The following is a 20,088-nucleotide window of genomic DNA, read 5'->3' as shown; positions in this document are numbered from 1 at the left end:
GTTCCTGTGTTCTATTGTTCATTGTTCTAATTAAATAACTCTCAACCTCCAATGTTAAACAGTAATCATTACCTTGAGGACTTGTGCCCTCATTCAAAAATATCTGTTATTGCTGAATTATTTTAAGCGCTTGAATAAATTATAAAGTGATAACAGGCCATTTGGCCCATTAAGCCCATATATAAAATCCACACGTGATTGTTGAATCATGGATTTAGCAGCTTCCCACCCTTCCTTGCCCCTTCTCATCTCCTTCCCCCAACACCCCAACCCTCCTTGATCCCCTACATTAAGCAGCACTACAGCCCATGTTTTCATTCCTGGGTTGGGAGTACAGAATTGGAGACCCAGGAGAAAGCTGACTGTAATGTCATATTTCCATTCCGGGGTGGGCTGCATTAGAAGTCAGGTCCGCCATCCCCAGAACGAGCACAGAGGATGACCTGCCCTTGTGCTCTGGTACTTTGGTGAAGTTGTCGAAAAGATGCACAAAACAAAAAAAATAGAACCTTACAGCCCTCACTCCCACACACTCACCATCCATGCCAACCCACCCCCCCCCCCCCCCCTCGCCCCCATGGCTTCTCATAGTCCCATGCCATCCTATGGCCCCCTACCCACTGCCTAAGGCCCCTCATACCCCGAATGCCACTTTATGCTCTTACCCACCTCTATGACCCGAGCCTCTCCACCTGCATGAAAACTCAGGCCTATGTTAGCCCTTTCACCCCTTTCCTTACAGAATTGTAGAATTATACATCACAGAAAGAGGACATTTAACCCATTGTACCTATTCTGCAACTTTGAAAGAGTTGTCCAATTAGTCCGGCTGCCCTGTTACTCTCCCATAGCTCTGCAATTTTGTCCCATTAAATTATTTGTCCAATGAGCTATTGCAGGGGACGAATTGCTCAGATCACTGACCTGGTCTAAATGTATTGCTTCTGTTTGTATATATTTATGTAGACTGATTATTCAACCAAAGTCTGGACATCAGTAAATAAGAGTAAAATTATGGCATATAAGTATTTTTCAAATTTATATCTCAAAGTGAATTAATTAACGAAGATTCACATCTAATAAACATTAGGAATGAATGTTTCCTCACTAACATCTAATATTGGTTACTTCATTCAAAAAGAGTGCCTTATAGGGTCCAAGATGATAAGCAGTCAGTGAATTGGTGAAGAAGGGAGTTGATCTTTGGAAGTTGGCATTGGATTGCAATGTCAGGAAGCTTGGTATTTATAATGGTGAATGCCATTTCTGACCTGGTAATTGTTAGCGTTAGTGCAGGAAAAATGTGTCAGGCACACTATTACAATTAGTGAGCTTAGAAGAGATTTAAAGAAAGGTATTCTCATCAATTAAATGAGCTACTGAAAAGGCAAATGACATTTCTTCACTGTACTGAGCTATGAGTTCAATGCTGCTTCATTCCATGAGACTTGTTTCGCCCTCAAACTACAATCTGACCTGAGCAGGCACCTCTCTGGGAAGCATATACTAACTGTCTAGTTCTGTTTTTGCCACAGGGTAAAGAGGGCTATGCTGGGACCCCATGACTGGCTTTCACTGCCTGTATCCGCAGGCCTTACCTGGCTGCTGGTGGAGGGCCTGGAGCCTGAGACCGCATACCAGTTCAGTGTGCTAGCACAGAATAAACTGGGCACAGGGCCCTTCAGTGAAGTCATCACTGTGAATACGCTGGGTAAGTAAAATTGTCTTCAGTGTAAGTGTGCACTCACTCATTCAGTTCTGGAATGTTGTTTTAGCTCCATGGCAAGAAGTTACATAAGTTTGATAATCTTCAATGCTGTGAGCCCTTATATGCATACTGATTGTTTTAAGCCACTGTGGATTACTCATATTGCTGTAAGTGTCCACAGTCATTGTTGGAACATGGCCTCCTGCCTCCAGTACTAAATTTATACTTAGCAGAAAGCAGAGTACTACAGATACTGAAAATATGAAATCAAAACTGAAAATACTGGAAGCATTCGCCAGGACAGGCAACATCTGTGGAGAGAAAAACAGAGTTAATGTTTCAGGACAATGACCTTTCACCATCGTAGTTCATTAGGACAAGCAAGTCTTTAGGGACCACCATATGGTCCCAATATTGAGTTCCCAACACCCGAAGGAAAGTTCGACTCTACGTGAGTACGAATTGTTGAAGGTTGTAAGGCAGGTTGAGAAAGTGATTAAAAGGGCATATGGCATTTTGGACTTTACAAATAGAGGCACTGACTTAAAGCAAGGAAGGCAAAAAGAAAAAGTGCTGAGAAACAGACAGATTTGGGGGCATCTGTGGAGACAGAGACTGAGTCAACGTTGCAAGTCTAACGTGATGCTTCTTCGGAATGGGTGAAGGTTTGCGCCTACTGGTTTGGCCTCAACTGGACTATTCTGTCCAATTCTGGGAATAGCAAATTAAGCAGGTTTGGTTTATAGAGAGTGCTGAAAAGATTCACAAGAATGGTTCCAGAGATGAGGGACTTCAGTTGCATGGATAGATTGGAAAAGGTAGAGTTGTTCTCCACAGAAGCGAGAAGGTTGAGAGAAGATTTGATGAAAGTGTATAAAATTGCGTTGCGTCTAGAAAGAATAGATAGAAAGACATTGTTCCCATTGGTGTAGGAAGCATCGAGAACCAGAGGTCACCGATTGAAAGTGATTGGTAAAAAAAAAACAAAGATGACCTGTTTATGCAGTGAGTGGTTAGGATCCGGAACACAACTGCCTGACAAAGTGGTGGAGGCAGATACAATCGGGGCTTTCAAAAAGGAATTGGATAAGCATCTGAAGTGAAAAGAGCTGGCACTGGCGTGATTAGCTAAATAGCCTCCTTCTGTGAATCTGATCTATGATTATGACACGGCCAAAGGGAAAGTTAGAAGAAAGTTTTCACTCAGAGAATGATTAGAAATGAAATGCTACACCAGAGGTGTTTATTGAGGTAGTGACTGGAACATTATTTAAAAGGGACTTGAATATGGAAAATATATAAAAGGATCTGTTCAGAAGGATGGGAAATAGGAATTATTGCAGACACGAGCATAGATACAGTGTGCTGAATAGCCTCTTTCTGTGCTCTAATCTTTATAAGGTCCAATCCTATTGTTGTCAATGGAAGGTGAACTTTTAACAAGGTGCACCTCCAATAGTAAATCACACATTAAAAGAGTCGCTGGCCTAAAAGTGAACATTTACATCAATTAACAAAATGATTTGCAAAACAATGAATATATTAGTTAAAAAAAACTAACACCGGGTTGTTTATTATTTTTACTTAATATTTAAGACCTTTGTCTTAATGATACACCTGTGGGTGTAGAATTATATCTCAAAGCATCGTAACACTGGAGACCAAGTAATTTCACTTTTGTTTGGCATCAGTGAAGGTGCAAGAGATTTGAGTGCTCAAGATGATAAAGATGTAATAACAGAGTTCAGGGTGTGTGTGCAGCTGGTCCTGACTCAGCACTTCAACGGGGTTGCTACTTCCTTAGACTATTCTATTTGTTTACTCATCTCAATTGGCCTCATGATACTGAACATGTTATAATGATCGCGATCTTCCGGCTGTCCGTCGATAGTGCGCCTCTGCCACAGGTTTCCAGATGGCATGGGGTGGATTCAATGGGAAATTCCACTGACAGCGGTGGGACTTGACCATCCCGCCAAGAAACACTCCATGATGAAGCCAGAGAATCTCGCCCAAGGTTCATTAATCCTATGTTTAATGATGTCATGGCATTGGTCTGTGATTGGATGTTTAACAGTGATCATCAGGATAAAATTTCCTAGAACTGTATACAAGTAACATTTAATTATATGGAGCGCAACGGCCTGACTGCATTACTCATCGAATAGGTTTTGATATGTTTGCTTGATTAAAGCAAATAAACCATAAAAAACGCTCAAGAAAGATTAAATTGGGATACAATTTCCAGAAGAACTCAACCTATTCTCCAGTGCCCATAAATTGTCAAGTTAGGACAGCTTTCCATAGAAGCCCTACAGAGCAGAAGGATGCCACTCAGCCCATTGTATCTGCACTGACCCTCTGAAAGAGCACTCTACCTAGGCCCACTCCCCTGCCCTATCCCTGTACCCCCACCTAACCTGCACATCTTTGGACTGTGGGTGGAAACTGGAGCACTTGGAGGAAACCCACACAAACACGGGGAGAATGTGCAAATGACAATGAATGGTGGCCCAGGAAGACTAGTGAAGCAAAACATATGGTGGAAATATGTGAACAATAATGGATTTCTAAGCAGCAGGATGAGTAATGCATATCAAGGGCTGTCCAGCTTCAAGGAGCACTTCATGACACTTTCAGCAGATGCGTTTATCATCTTGATTATTCTTCCAGCTTTCCCTGTTACGACCCGAGAACCACTGGTGCTGCTTTCTCCACCAAGGTGCCTAACAGCTAATCGAACACACCAAGGAGTGTTGCTGTCTTGGCTCTCACCAGCCAACCATAGCTATCCAATTGACCATTATATCATGGAATTCCGTCTGGGAGATAGGTGGGAGATTCTAGACGATGCAATACCAGGGACCGAAACTGATCTGTTGACGAAGGAGTTATCTCTGGTAAGTCATTGCCAACCCTTTTCTAAAATGATCTGAACAAAATTCACAGTGGTCAGAGGAATGGGGCAAATATTTTGACCGGAATATTAAATAATGGCGACCGCCACTTACGTTAACATTTTCCTCTCGATCACCCTGCAACTATATAAACATATGTGTTGACTGCCACTTGCAATCAATTGTTCCTGAGGTTTAGTTCAGCAAAGAATCTGCTGGAGCATTGGATGCCCAGGTTAGCCTCTGGTCCAGAAGAAGAGAAGCTGATGTGTCAGAGACTAAAGTGGCAGTGGACTGGGCCCAGTTTCAGAGAGCATGAAGAAATACTGCGGCACCTCGTGGTCCCACAAGAACAACCAGAAACATGCCTGCCAGCTCCCCTTCAGCCCGATTGGCTGCTGATGCTGGGCAAAGCATCTGCTCTGCCTTGTACTCCCTTAATTTGGAAGTGGAGAGGCCTATCAACTTTCTGCGCAGAAAAGTCTCTACCTACGGATAACCTGTCCAATATTCTAAAAATAAGGGAGAATATTGTTCCTAAGGGCTTGTCCACTTGGGAAACTGAGTTGAACTGGTTCTGCGCCCATCTGCAGGCTGATCCCGTTTCCATGGTGACGTATGGCAAAGTGATATTGCAACGGCTTGCTCTTGTGCCTGCTGCGATGTGTGCAACTCAGAGGCGGTGGGGGGGGGGGGGGGGGGGGAGGGGGGGGGGCACATGAGAATTGCTCAACAATAAGAGAGGAAGGTCAACCTCATTTACCTTCAAACAGCCTGATGGGCGGATTATAAAATAATTGCGGAGTTGTTGACTAATCTTAGCATCAATCTCTAGACATATCAGGCTGGTGTCGCGGTGGGGAGGGAGGACGAGGGGTGGGGGTGGTAGTTGAGGTGAACTATGCAAAGAAAAATGTAATATTTGTTACAAAACATAGTTTTTCCATCTTCTTTGCCTGGACCAAGTATATAGAGGATTAATCATTTCACCCTCGAGCCTATTCTGCCATTGAATGGGTTCATAGCTGGTATGCAGTTTAAATTCATCTAACAGTCTTTTCCCAATATCCCTTCATACCTTTGGCTATATCCATCTATCAATCTTGGATTTGAAATGAAGAACTAATTTATCAACAGTTGCCATTTGCAGAGAGATTTCCAGTCGTCCACCACCTTTTGCTCTTAGAATCTTTGCTAATTTATTCCTAAAAATTATCTGACTCTAATTTTCACACAATTCTATATAAAGTAGGATTAAAATTAGCAGCTAGTTTCTTTTTTCTCATTTTCGGTTGGCACAGACACAAGGTGCTGAATGGCCTCTTTCTGCACCGCAACCTTTCTACACCCCTAGTCATACAGTGCAATTAATAATAATAATCGCTTATTGTCACAAGTAGGCTTCAGTGAAGTTGCTGTGAAAAGCTGAAAGAATTCTCCCAGAAAAGGATCAAAGCCCCCGAGTAAGCGCATTAATCCGTTTGCGTCCCGGCTCTCACAGTGCCAAGAAACACATGGCTATTTAACGGGACTCATGTTGAATAAGGGGCCTGAACTGGGAACGCCTGTCCGAGGTCGCACATAGCCCCGTTTTGTACACTGAGGAGCTCCGCTCGCTGGAATTCCCAAACCCTCGGGTACCTCGGGAATCTGCACATTAGAGTGAGGCTAACCGTCTTGCTCTAATATGCGGATTTGCCAAAAAGTAATCCCACCCATTGTTGGTGGGATTTACATCGCAACATCGATCGCACGAGACGTGGCGAGCCGTGTTGATCTCAGGAGGGGGCTCTCCACACACCCTTCTAATTATTTTCTGTACCTGCAAATTACATTTTGACGATTTTTGTACCAGGAGGTTGAGGAGAGTGGCGGTGTGAACCGCTGCCTTGATTCCTGCGCATGCGCAGAGGGTTTCTTCTCCGCGCCGGCCATCGCAGAGCCTTACACAGGCCGGCGCGGAGGCAAAGTGTGCCCCCACGGCACAGGCCTGCCCGCAGATCCGTGGGCCCCGATTGTGGGCCAGGCCACGGGGCGGGGGGGGGGGGGCCCGGGGCTGGATCCACCCCCCCCCCCGAGGACTCCGCAAGCCGTCCTCAAAGCCAGGGTGGGATTCATGACGCCCCCCTGGCGATTCTCCGACCCAGCGGGGGGTCGGAGAATCCCACCCCGCCTGTTCTAACATTTTAGTTCTAAAGTGATGATCACACATTTGCATAGACTGAAATCCTTTCACTTAATCCAACAATATCTCCTGGTAAACCTATGCCTCCATCTACACTGTTTATAACAATGCCTATTTTTGTGTTGTTGGCTAATTTCAAGATATGGTTTCATTTTCCAGGTTATTAATAATTAAGGTGACTAATCGAAGGCCCGGCACAGATCCTTACAGGACACTGCTAGTTACATCCTGCCATTTAGAGTAATCTGCACAGTATCCCTACCTTCCTGTCTCCTATTTCTCAGCCAATTTCCTAAACAGGTCAATAATTCATGAGCTTCACTTTAGCTAACAGTCTCTTCTGATGGACTTTATCAAATGTCTGAAGGAAGTCTGCATAAATATCATTCTTAGAAACTCCCCTGTCCATTAATTCAGGCACCTCTTGAAAAAAGTCAGTTTGTCAGACGTGACCTACCCTTTATTAAAAATCCACGCTGGTTCTCTCTGATCAGCTAAAAATGTTCAGAGTATTCTTAGTTATGGATTCTAGTCATTTCCGGGCAATAGATGGTAAGCTGGTTTCCCTCTTTCCCACCTTTCTTAATAAGCTGAGTGATTTGCACCATTTTCAAAATAGAGGAATGGTCCCAAATTGAGAGAGATTATGATTAGACCATCTGAAATATTACTGCTAAAAGAGACAAGCTGTCGAAGCTTTTTGTCTTGCACTCATCAAGAATACCAACAGTAAAGGGAACAACACCTTATACGACATGAGAAGAGAGTCCTGATTGGTTGACTGCAACTGACAGGTAGAGACATTTCATGGAGAATGCAGCAGGGAACAGTTAACTGCCAAGCTATTGTTCAAATTCAAACCAGGCAGGTCAATGCTGATTGGTTTGGGCAGGCGTTGTCAAACGCAGGGGCGCGACCCGCAGGTGGGTTGCAGGCGGGTATTGGGAGGGTCGCGAAGCCGTCCGTTGCGGCGCTCACAAATGCGCAAATCCGCGCGCAACAGCCGCAGCAGCCGGCTTTTAATAATGCCGGCTGCGAGCGGCCTTCAAAATGGCCAGGAACAGATAAACAAAATTTGGTCGCACTGCGCATGTGTGCCCGATCATCGATGCACATGTGCGCACCGATGGTCGGGTACGCATGCGCAGTGCGGCAGCATTTTTTTTTGATATGGTTGCAGCCTTTTGTTTTCAAGTTCTGGAGGCCAAAGGGACCCAAACCCATTTCCTCCATTTTTGTCAGCAACAAACAAGGTAAGACAAAATGGTGGGTCGCGCAGGTCGGCCAGCGTGGGCCGCAAAGGTCAGCCGGCATGGGTCGCGAAGGTCGGCCGGCGTGGGTCGCGGAGGTTGGCCGGTTGGTAAAAATGTGTCCCCGGAAAGGAAGTTTGAAAAACAGTGGGTGAGGGCATTGCCATGGGAAATAAATCAGGCAATGGCTGTCCCCGGGCTTTAGTTCCGTTGAAAATGGTGCAATGCATGGACATAAAATTGGTAATCTTGTGATCTGTCCTGATGGGTGCAAGACGAGGAACTTAGACAGCATATCTCTTTTTTCAACAAAACTCAACCACCAACCAACTGTCTGCAGTATTCTTATATTCTTGCCTATAATCTTTAAAATCCTGGAATGCAAACTATCTGCTGCCAAAGATTTTTACCTGTCGCTGCCATTATTTTGTTCATTACTGTTATTTTGATAATTAACTTTAGTAAGCCCCTCTCCTTGACTCAATCTTGGGGCACGCTTTAACAGAAATGAAACAGAGTTCTGGGTTGCCGAAGACGACCTTTGTATTAAACGGAACTCTGCTTCATTTCTGGGCCTTGGCAAGGAATGCCCCACTGAGGCCGCACCTCATCCCATTTTCTGCATCAACGAGCTCCGCTCACCGGGATAGTAGAGCCCGATTTCTAGACCCCAATGCAGCCTCCGGACCCCCCCAATTCCCCAACTCACCATCAGGGATCATCGAGCCCCCATATCCCACCTCATAAGGGTACCCTCTGGCCCTATCCCTGGCATGGGCAAGGTGCCACTTGGGCACCTTGGCACTGCCAGTCTGGCATATTGACCATGCCCCTGCCAGCCTGCCCGCGCCATCTGGCACCCTGGCTGTGCCAGCATGGCACCCATATGGCACTGCCAGGATACCTGGATTGCATTGCCACGGTATCAAGCTTGCAGTGCCACGGCGCCCAGGTGACATTGGGAGTGCCAGGGTACCACCTTGCCCAGAGCCTGACCACTCAGGGGTCCTCAATCGCCTGGGAGATGCCCCCGAAATGTCGGTATGCCTGGTCCACTTTTGTGGAAACCAGTGCTAAGCTGCGCTAACTCGGGGTCTCCAAGGCGAGGCCTTCAGGCCCCAGGCACTGGGTAGATCCGGCGTAGACGTATTCCAGTGAGACTAACGACTCACTTTAATATACAAATCTCGATCCCGCCCTCAGTGCGACTCACGAGGCCTGACGAGGCCAGTCATTCTCATGAGAGGCCTGTCGTGAGATTTACCGGTTTCATCGCATCCCGAGACCTGAATGACGACGCCGGTAGATCGCGCTCTTCACATCTTGGGGCATGCTGACATCCCCTCTAATGTAACTGCCAGTTCAAAGTAATTATTCAGCAATTTAATTATTGTCATTGGCAGAGCACTGTTGTCAGTTTACAAGCGGCCCCACATGACTCCTAGCCACCCACTTTTCCAAACACAATTGTTGAAACTTTGTGTTGATTTAGCCATATCTTACAGTTTCTGACTGTTTTGTTACCTTCCGCTGGTTTTTGTATCTTTCCCATTCACCAGGAATGGCGCTATTTTATGCAAATGACAGAAATGAGGTGCAGATTCTTTTTTCTCTTTTTTGTCAGGACTCCTGGTATGAATTTCGTGTGATGGCTGTCATGCAGGACCTGATCAGTGAGCCAAGTAACATAGTTGGGGTTTCTAGTTCAGGTGAGATGTACACTTGTCCCTTCTAAAGAATGGATACTCTGTTGACCACAGGATTGTTAGAAAATGTTCAAACGTAAAGCCAGTAACTTCATTGTTGCTTAGTCTTTACTTCTCTATTCTTTTTAGATATCTTTCCACCACCTGAAGTGCCCGAGGAAGGCCTAGCCCGTCCAGTTGTGGCTGGGATTGTTGCCACCATCTGCTTCCTGGCGGCAGCCATTTTATTCAGTACTTTGGCTGCTTGCTTTGTTAACAGGCAGCGGAAGCGGAAGAATAAGAGAAAGAGGGGTAAGTAGGAGCTGTATTTTCTAAAGGCCTTCGCTAGGAAAGTGTGGTGATATGATCTGCATACTCGTCTGCCATTGGGCCAGAACGTCTGCTTACCATTGGCCCTGGTCGGTCATGTGCCTCTCGACCGATTGGCCGAGAGGCTGAGTTAACCACGCCTCTATTAACGAGGTATAAATGCTCAGACGCCTGACGATCGTCCCTTTCCACTTAGACGGTCGCAGAGCTGTGTTCTAGTCAATTAAAGCCAGACTTTGGTAAATCACTCGCCTCGCGTACAATCGGTGGTACATCAATTTAATTGACTACAACTTTGAAGATGGAGTTCCGCATCAAGCCCGAATGCCTCCGCATCAGCCTGCAAACTCCGAACTCTGCAGAACTTTTCCAACTCTGGCTGATTTGCCTCGAAGGGTTCCTAGCATTTACAACCACCCCCCCCCCCACCGGGGCACAGAAGCTGCACGTCCTCCACTCCAGCGTGGGTATTGACGCTTACGCAATAATCAAAGAGGAAACGGATTATGATGACGCTATACAAAAGCTAAAAGGACAATTCATCAAACCGATCAACAGGGTATTCGCTCGACATCTGCTGGCCACCAGAAAGCAGGTCCCCGGTGAGTCTCTAGACCAATACGCCCAGGCCCTCTATGCCCTGGGGAGAGGTTGCGCCTGTGTAGCGGTGTCCGCTACAGAGCACATGGAGCTACTCATCAGAGACACTTACGTGGCTGGGATGCTGTCTCCCGTGATCCGCCAGCGGATGCTGGAAAGAGACGAACTCAGTTTAACGGAGACGCTGACTCTCTCCGCCTCCCTGGAGGTCGCAGATCTAAGCGCTCGCACCTATGACCCTGGCCAGGCCGCCTCCTGGCACGCTTTCCACCCGCCAACCGCCGCTCCCGGCCTCCCTCAGGCTTGTGCCGCGGGGCGCCCCGATAAATCCGCGGGGCCCTGCTGCTACATTTGCGGGTACGCTAAACACCCTCGCTCGCGCTGCCCAGCCCGCTCCGCCCTCTGTAAGAGCTGCGGGAAGAAGGGCCACTACTCCACGGTCTGCCAGGCCAAAACGCTGGCTGCAGCGCTTCTGGAAGCTGCACAGTACTCTCCCCCCCTCCCCCAGGCCTCTGCGAACGGCCTGTGTGCCTCCCTCTCTCCCCCAGGGCCCCTCCAGCCGCTCCCGACTCGCGTCCCGCCGGCCGACAAGCGCACCTCCCCGGCCCCTCCAGGCCTCTGCCAGCCTGCCCCGCACGTTTCTCCCCCCCCGCCCCCGGGCCCCGGCGCCCGACCGGCTCGCCTCTCTGGGCCCTCCCGGTCCCTGCCTGCCCGCAGCGCGACTCTGCTCCCCCGGGCCCCGGCGCCCGACCGGCTCGCCTCTCCGGGCCCCCCCGGTCCCTGCCTGCCCGCAGCGCGACTCTGCTCCCCCCGCCCCCGGCCCCCCACACCCGGCCTGCGCGCCTTACCTCCTCCCGCAGCTGCTGCACCTAACCGGCGTCCTGGAGCCGGCCTGAGCATCCCCACAGCTGATGCATCTAACCGGCGTCCTGGAGCCGGCCTGCGCATCCCCACGGCTGATGCATGTTACTCACCTCCTGGAGCCAGCCTGCGCGTCCCCACAGCTGATGCACCCGGCTCGCCTCCTGGAGCCGGCCTGCGCGCCTCACCTCATCAGCTCGCAGCGCCGGCAACGCTAGCTCCGCCACCAGCGGCCATGAGGGCTTCCTGGGCGCCGCCATCTTGGGGCCCCGATCCCACGTGCGGATACTGGGCGCCGCCATCTTGGGGAACAGACCTCACATGTGGATCCTGGCCACCGACTTCCAGGTCTGCCACGCAAGGTCCCTCCAGCATCGACTCGGACGGCGATGACGGATTTTCTCCACGGCTCGCGGCCGTTCAACTCGACCAGTCTCATCCACGCACGCTCACCAAAACGACTACGCTGATCCACCTCATCGGCCACGAGACGGACTGCCTGCTGGACTCCGGGAGCACGGAAAGCTTCGTTCACCCTGACACGGTAAGACGCTGCGCGCTCCCTGTCCATCCCGTAACACGCAAAATCGGTTTAGCCTCAGGTTCGCACTCCGTCCACATCACCGGGTGCTGCATCGCGGACCTCACGGTCCAAGGGAAGGTTTGTAAAAATTATAAATTCCTTGTCCTCCCTGACCTTTGCGCACCGGCACTCCTAGGACTGGACTTCCAGTGCAACCTGCAGAGCTTGACCTTTCAATTCGGCGGCCCTATACTCCCCCTCACTATCTGCAGCCTCGCGTCCCTCAAAGTGGACCCTCCCTCCCTGTTTGCTAACCTCACCCCCGATTGCAAACCCGTCGCCACACGGAGCAGACGGTACAGTGCCCAGGACCGGTCCTTCATCAGGTCCGAGGTCCAGAGGTTGCTGACGGAAGGGGTCATCGAGGCCAGCAACAGCCCCTGGTGAGCCCAAGTGCTGGTGGTCCGGACGGGGGAGAAAAACCGGATGGTCATCGATTATAGCCAAACCATCAATCGGTTTACGCAACTGGACGCGTATCCTCTTCCCCATATTTCTACCATGGTAAACGAGATCGCGACATACAAGGTCTTCTCAACTGTGGACCTTAAGTCCGCTTATCACCAGCTCCCCATCCGCGCGAGTGACCGACTGTACACCGCGTTCGAGGCTGACGGGCGCCTCTACCACTTCCTTAGGGTTCCGTTTGGTGTCACAAATGGGGTCTCGGTCTTCCAACGGGAGATGGACCGAATGGTCGGCAAGTACGGATTACAGGCTACCTTCCCGTATCTTAATAATGTCACCATCTGCGGCCACGACCAGCAGGACCATGACGCCAACCTCCAGAAATTCCTCCAAACCGCAAAACTCCTTAACCTCACATACAATAAGGATAAGTGCGTGTTTAGCACCGACCGTCCAGCCATACTCGGCTACGTAGTGCGTAACGGAGTGATAGGCCCCGACCCCGAAAGCATGCGCCCCCTGATGGAACTCCCTCTCCCCAATACCCCCAAATCCCTCAAACGCTGCCTGGGGTTTTTCGCATACTACGCCCAATGGGTTCCCAACTACGCGGACAAGGCCCGTCCCCTCATGCAAACCACGACCTTCCCGCCGTCGCCGGAGGCCTGCCAGGCCTTTAGCCGCATCAAAGCGGACATCGCAAAGGCCACGATGCGCGCCATCGACGAGGCCCTCCCCTTCCAGGTCGAGAGCGATGCATCAGAAGTAGCTCTGGCGGCCACCCTGAACCAAGCGGGCAGACCCGTGGCCTTCTTCTCCAGAACTCTCCAGGCTTCCGAACTCCGCCACCCCTCTGTGGAAAAGGAAGCCCAGGCCATAGTCGAAGCCGTGCGACATTGGAGGCACTATTTGGCTGGCAGGAGGTTTACCCTCCTCACAGACCAACGGTCAGTAGCCTTCATGTTTGATAATGCACAAAGGGGCAAGATCAAAAATGACAAGATTTTACGGTGGCGGATCGAGTTGTCCACGTACAACTATGATATCTTGTATCGTCCTGGGAAGCTCAATGAGCCTCCTGATGCCCTGACCCGCGGTACCTGCTCCAGCGCGCAGATAGACCGCCTCCGCTCCCTCCACGCAGACCTCTGCCATCCAGGGGTGACCCGCCTACACCACTTCATTAAGACCCGCAACCTACCCGACTCCATCGAGGAAGTCAGGTCAGTAACCCGTGACTGCCGCATCTGCGCCGAGTGCAAACCGCACTTCTACCGCCCCGAGCGCGCACACCTGATCAAAGTATCCCGCCCCTTCGAACGTCTTAGCATTGACTTCAAGGGGCCCCTTCCCTCTAACAACCGCAACATTTACTTCCTGGCGGTTATCGACGAACACTCCCGCTTCCCCTTCGCCATTCCCTGTCCCGACATGACCACATCGACCGTCATTAAGGCCCTACTCTCCATCTTCTCATTGTTCGGCTACCCCGCGTACATACACAGCGATCGGGGGTCCTCATTTATGAGCGACGAGCTGCGTCAATTCCTGCTCGACAGGGGCATCGCCTCTAGCAGGACGACCAGCTATAACCCTCGGGGTAACGGACAGGTCGAGCGGGAGAATGGTACCATCTGGAAGACCATACTACTGGCCCTCCGGTCTAGAAATCTCCCTATTTCCCGATGGCAAGAGGTGATCCCCGATGCACTGCACTCTATCTGCTCACTCCTCTGTACTGCAACTAATCAGACACCTCATGAGCGTCTTCTTGTTTTCCCCAGGAAGTCGTCCTCCGGGTCCCCTCTCCCGACGTGGCTGGTTACCCCCGGGCCCATCTTGCTCCGGAAGCATGTGCGGGTGCACAAGTCCGACCCGTTGGTGGAGCATGTCCAGTTACTCCACGCTAACCCGCAGCACGCGTATGTGGAGTACCCCGACGGTCGGCAGGACACGGTCTCCCTCCGGGACCTGGCACCCGCCGGCGTGCGGCCCCCCCCACCACAGACCCCCCTCCCCTTTTTCACCCCAGCACCCCACTCAGCTTCCCCATCCCTCATCCATGGCGTCTCCGCGGCCAGCTCAGGTGACGGAGACTACTCGAAGTCTATTGCTCCCGGACTCCAGGACATCAGCAGGACCATCAGCCGATCCGACGACAACTCCTCCACTGCGGCGCTCAGCCAGGACGTCAAGGACCACCAAAAGACTGATCGAATCCTTCTAGAGTTCTACAGCCCCATGGACCTTCTTGTTGTAAATATCGTTATGTCTGGGCCAGTGGCAAGCCCCAAAATTCGATAAGAGTACGGAGAGAAAATTATTCTCCCGACGGCTACTCATATCACCAGTTCTCCCCCCCCCCCCCCACCCTGGGTCTCGTTCACACCCCCTCCCCGCCTTCCTTCTCCGTAAGGGGTGAATGTGGTGATATGATCTGCATACTCGTCTGCCATTGGGCCAGAACGTCGGCTTACCATTGGCCCTGGTCGGTCATGTGCCTCTCAACCGATTGGCCAAGAGGCTGAGTTAACCACGCCTCTATTAACGAGGTATAAATGCTCAGACGCCTGACGATCGTCCCTTTCCACTGTAGACGATCGCAGAGCTGTGTTCTAGTCAATTAAAGCCAGACTTTGGTAAATCACTCGCCTCGCGTGCAATCGATGGTACATCAGAAAGTATACAAGTGACACTCTCGAGAAAGACACTCATGTTCTCTGGAAATCGCAATCTCCACATTGCAATGAATAAGGCTGGAGGTGCTGCAAGTTGGAGCACTGATGAGAAGTACAAGTAGAGAAAAGGATGCAGCCCCATACCCTTATCGCATTGGGTTTCTAATGCCACCCATGCTGCCTGGTAAGGAACTAAGCAAAAACCGAAGGCTGAATTTTCCCTCCAGGGTGAGAAACAAAGGTTGGGGCTATTTCTAAGGGGCAAACAGTCTCATTGTGCTTTTCACAAAAGTTCACCCTTCATTGACCTGGAAACAGGCTCTCCGTCCAATAGAGGGCAGCTGGTGGGCTCTCAAACCTCAGACGCATTTCAACTTGAAAGGAGCAGCAGGCAACACTGGAAGGTAAGTAAGAGAGAGGATATTCACGATGGATGCTTCCTCTCTCTATCATTTTAGATCTTCAATTAAAAAATGGAATTTGCGCCCAGGTCACCACTGGATGGTCAGGGAGTTGGGGGAGCCCTCTACAGACAGCCTGTGGCTACCTTTACACAGGCAGGTATGGAGGGCCTCTTGAGCTGTGTGGAGCACTGGTGCCCCAGTCTGTCACCAGGAGGCTTCTTCTAAATTGTCTCCCCACACAGCGCCCCCCTCTACACCCCACACCACCCTTCCCCCTCACCCCCCCCCCCCCCTCCCACCCACTCCCTCAATACCACCTACGGGAGCCTGGAGAACAAGTGGATAGCCTGCCTGCCCTCCCCCCCCTATACTCTTGCCTCCACCAAAAAGAGGCACACCAGCTGGTGTGTCTATTTTTAGCCCCCACCCACCTCTGATCCGAGCCCAAGTGAGGCCTGAAAATCTAACTCCTAATTTCAGGAGGGCGGAGGAATAAGGATGCATGTCACCACTGCACCAATCTCTTCCTGCTCCTGAAACCGTATTGGCAGAGGCCTGGAAGATGGCTACTCATCCAATCTTTGGATTACATAACGTGCTTAGGGAATCTGAAGAGGGAAATGGGGATGAAAGGGTATTGGTTCTGACCAAAACATTAGGCTGAAATTCTCGGATCGTTGCGATTCACTTTTCCCGCAAGCAGCGCACCCATGGCCAGTGGGTTCCCAGCGACGTCAGTTGGTTACAATGAAAAATCCCATTGACAAGTGGCGGAAAAATAGAATCCTGCCACTAGCGAATGGTGCGCTGCCTAGAAACACATGACTTGGGAACCGAAGAATCTAGCCCTTAGTATTTTTACCAAACAAAAGCTACAAATAATTAATTAATTAATTTTCATATTTTAAGGCTCAGAGGTATTCAAATATTATTTGATTCACTCGAGAAGACTGAATAATTTATTGCGATAATAACCATTAAAATTCACCTATTTGGAGCAGCCTGTAAAGTGTCTTCAGTTGAAAGACATTTCCTCAGCAGCATAGCCAGTCTCCACAAGTTATAATTATCTCAGTACAGCTTCTATTCAGTAGTTGGAGGATGTTTCCTTTATTTTACAGATTGTATTCTTTTCTGGCCAATGTTTAAAATCATATTTAAATCACTTAATTGATTTGATTGTGGATTATGTGTTATTGAAAGAAGGTCTATATGAAGCCGGCTGCTCTTTTTCACCTCCTTGTTGCTGATGGTGCTTCATGTGACTCGGACAAATGTGAAAGAGTTGAACTCCCAATCTTCAAATTAGCCTGAGTTTAAATAGGTTTCCTAAAACATGCATAGGCCAAAATTTTAAGCCCCTCCCTGACGGGTTCTGAGGTAGACTGGGGAACATAAAGGCACATGGACTGGTTTCCATCCAGAATCCCTCCCACCCTGACCCAAATACAATTTTACAGTGAAGCAGACAGGGCCTCGGAGGGGGGAAGAGGGGTCAACCCACTCACGCCCCAATGGAGGCCCTTAAGTGGCCACTTAGAGGCCTTTTCCCGCCCAGTCTCACTTTTTAGGCCGGCAGGCACCCGATGAGAGGGAGTGGGAAACAAGAAACTTTCCTCACCCTCAATCTCAGGTTGAAAGCCACTATCGAAAGGCCCCTTCAGACATGCATTGCACATCACTTCCAGTTATCAGCATGCCATTTCGTACAATAGTCCTTCCCTTTCCTATCTAAAGGACTGCATAGTAACTGGGTGAATAAGTGTGGAGAATAGGAGGAAACTAAGGCAATCATTGTTAAGGGAGGATCAAGAATAGTCACGATGGTAGCCACTATTTTTCCTATTTTACAACAGTGACTGCACTTCAGAAGTAATTAATTAGTTGTAACCTGCTTTGGAATATCCTGGGCTCATAAACAGTGCAAAATAAATGAAAGTCTTTTTGCTTGTCAACTTGTAGAAGTTCCCTTAATAAAAGCAAACTTAATTTACAATGGAAGTAAGTTTTAATTCAGTGAACATATGACAGGTTTCTCAAGGAAAATAGTTCCGACAGAAATTGGGTAGTTTTATTTACCTTCTGTTTAATGAAAAGTGGTCTCTTAACAGAACCATGTAAGACACCCCAACAATCTGATATTTGAAGTACTTTTATTTCCTGCATGGTAATAAGTTGCAATACAAAATTTATAAGAAAAGCTAGGTTGGGTTAGCTAGGCTTCTGCTCACTGAGAGTTTGAATGCAATTGTACCTGCACAACTCTGCAGCAGTCGACAGATGTGAAGGTTAGGTGAATTGTCCATGCTGGGTTGTCCCTTGGTGTCCAGGAATGTGCAGGTTGGGTGGGGATGCGTGGATAGTGTGGGGGAGTAGGCCTAGGTGGGGTGCTCTTTCAGAGGGTCAGTGCAGACCTGATGGGCCAAATATCCTCCTTCTGCACTGTTGGGACTCCATGTTCTCTACGTTCTATGTTCATATTATCAAAACCCAAACTGTATGAAATGAAGCGTAATTAGTGAGTTATGGTGTAAACTGCCAGTAAATCCTATTTCACATCACAATCAATTATTTAACAGAGAGATTTATGTTCAATTAGACGTTGACATCATTAACAAGTTATTTAACACTGAAAGATTCTTCCTTTGTAATAGGTTAAAAAAAACTTACAGATGCCGGAATCTGAAGCAAAAACATTTGCTATTTTTATTTCAAAAAAACTTGAGGAAAATATATTTTGTATTTTATAAAGCTTAAAAGTCAAAATTTAAGCCTAACACCGGAGATATTTACACAATTACAGCACAATAATTTGGGGCTGCTGTTTAGGGTGTATTTCCCATCTGTTTTGTTTTTTTTATTTGTCATCAGGTAGGGTAGTGGGCGGTTCTTGCAAGAGGGCACTTATTACAAATCACTAGTTAATAATAATCTTTAATAATCTTTATTGTCACAAGTAGGCTTACATTGCAATGAAGTTACTGTGAAAAGCCCCTCGTCGCCACATTCCGGCGCCTGTCCGGGTACACAGAGGGAGAATTCAGAATGTCCAGCATGTCTTGCGGGATTTGTGGGAGGAAACCAGAGCACCCGTAGGAAACCCACACAGACTCGGGGAGAACATGCAGATTACACACAGACAGTGACCCAGCCGGGAATCGAATCTGGGACCCTGGCGCTCAGAAGCCACAGTGCTAATCACTGTGCTACCGTGCGGCCCATTAGTTGTGTGAGAAGGTGTTGTTGAACCTATTCCGTGAACCCTTGTGCTTTTGGTAATTGCACAATATTTGTTAACGGGAATGCTAGAATTTAAATCCAATGGCAATGAAGGAATAGTTATACATATCCCTGTTAATTTGGTCTAAGACTGTGAGAAGAACTTTGAGGTGATAATGTTCACATGGCATTTCAGCTCTTATCCTTCTTGCTGGTTGAGGTGATGAGATGGGAAATGCTGTTGAAATAACCTTTGCAAATTGCAACATAGATCAAATACACTGGCGCTGTAGTGGCTATGAAGTACAACATCAGAGGTTCAGATCAAGCCGATTTCTCTGTTCTGGATGCGTTGAGCTTCTTGATTGTTGTTGTAGACACAATCACCCTGGCAAGTGCTGAATATTCCAATACATTCCTGACTTCAACTTGATCCCCACATCGGCAGTGTAAACATGATTGCTTCCAATAAGCTATTTCATCAGTGATCACCTCGAGATACCAAGGTGGAGGAATTTGAGTCATCTCACCAATGGACTAAAAATCTTGGTGTGTATAAAATGGGATGCTGACTCATTGTCCCCCACTTTTCACTATAAATCAAAGTCAAGATTTACCTGCGTTAGCATACCGTATGATTTATCTTTGGTGTTCCACTGAAATGTGATAACCTTGACATGTCTAAATTCTAGTCATACCTCTTGCATAAAAAGTATTTATAATACTAAATTTGATTCCCTTATAGCTGTTTAATGTGCATGCTTGTTCTCCTCCAGATCCTCCTCTGTCAATAACACACTGCCGAAAGAGTGTGGAATCCCCGTAAGTAACCAGCCCCTTTTATAGTTCTGTCCGTGTTTGTTCATTTGTGCTAAATTGAAGTGGTTGATTTGACTAATTTTTGTCAGAGATGGTAGCCAGACTGCGGCATTAGACCCAAGTCGGACTGACACTAGTCTTCGTTTTGCCACTAATAAAGGATGTAATGAAATGGTCATTCCATAATGAAGCCTCTGATTCTGCCGGTTACAAGTGAACTGAAGTCTGGCTGCCTTAGTTACATAAATCCTTAAACCTTATTAAAATTTATAAAGCAGAGATAAATCCCTGTCTAATTTGGAGTTTTCCTACAGGATACTGAAGGTTTTGTTCTTAAAACCTTTAAAAATTCTACAGTAACTTAGATGCCATGTTGGGTACTTTGGTATGAATCATTATGCAGCAGAAAAGAGCCATTAATTCACCACAGAGTGGTACTGCTATCCTACTGCTGTAATATC

At 48.4% G+C, this 20,088-nt stretch overlaps 1 protein-coding gene across 9 annotated transcripts in view; it reads left to right on the top strand.

Moving 5' to 3' along the window:
• Positions 1-20,088, top strand: part of igsf9bb (immunoglobulin superfamily, member 9Bb) — an 827,780-nt gene that overhangs the window by 765,903 nt on the left and 41,789 nt on the right. For all 9 annotated transcript variants that reach the window (XR_005458187.1, XR_005458188.1, XR_005458191.1 and 6 more), the window contains exons 13-17: positions 1,536-1,711; positions 4,382-4,608; positions 9,665-9,749; positions 9,876-10,037; positions 19,585-19,630. Coding sequence is in view for 3 of the 9 variants with exons in the window: in XM_038779227.1 (XP_038635155.1) it covers positions 1,536-1,711; positions 4,382-4,608; positions 9,665-9,749; positions 9,876-10,037; positions 19,585-19,630 (696 nt within the window). In the remaining 6 variants the exon portion in view is untranslated. The remainder of the gene's footprint in view (positions 1-1,535; positions 1,712-4,381; positions 4,609-9,664; positions 9,750-9,875; positions 10,038-19,584; positions 19,631-20,088) is intronic.

Source organism: Scyliorhinus canicula, chromosome 19 (assembly GCF_902713615.1).
Source record: "Scyliorhinus canicula chromosome 19, sScyCan1.1, whole genome shotgun sequence".
Classification (NCBI taxonomy): domain Eukaryota; kingdom Metazoa; phylum Chordata; class Chondrichthyes; order Carcharhiniformes; family Scyliorhinidae; genus Scyliorhinus; species Scyliorhinus canicula.
Note: the sequence above shows the minus strand (reverse complement) of the source record. Positions and strands in the feature narration are given on the sequence as shown.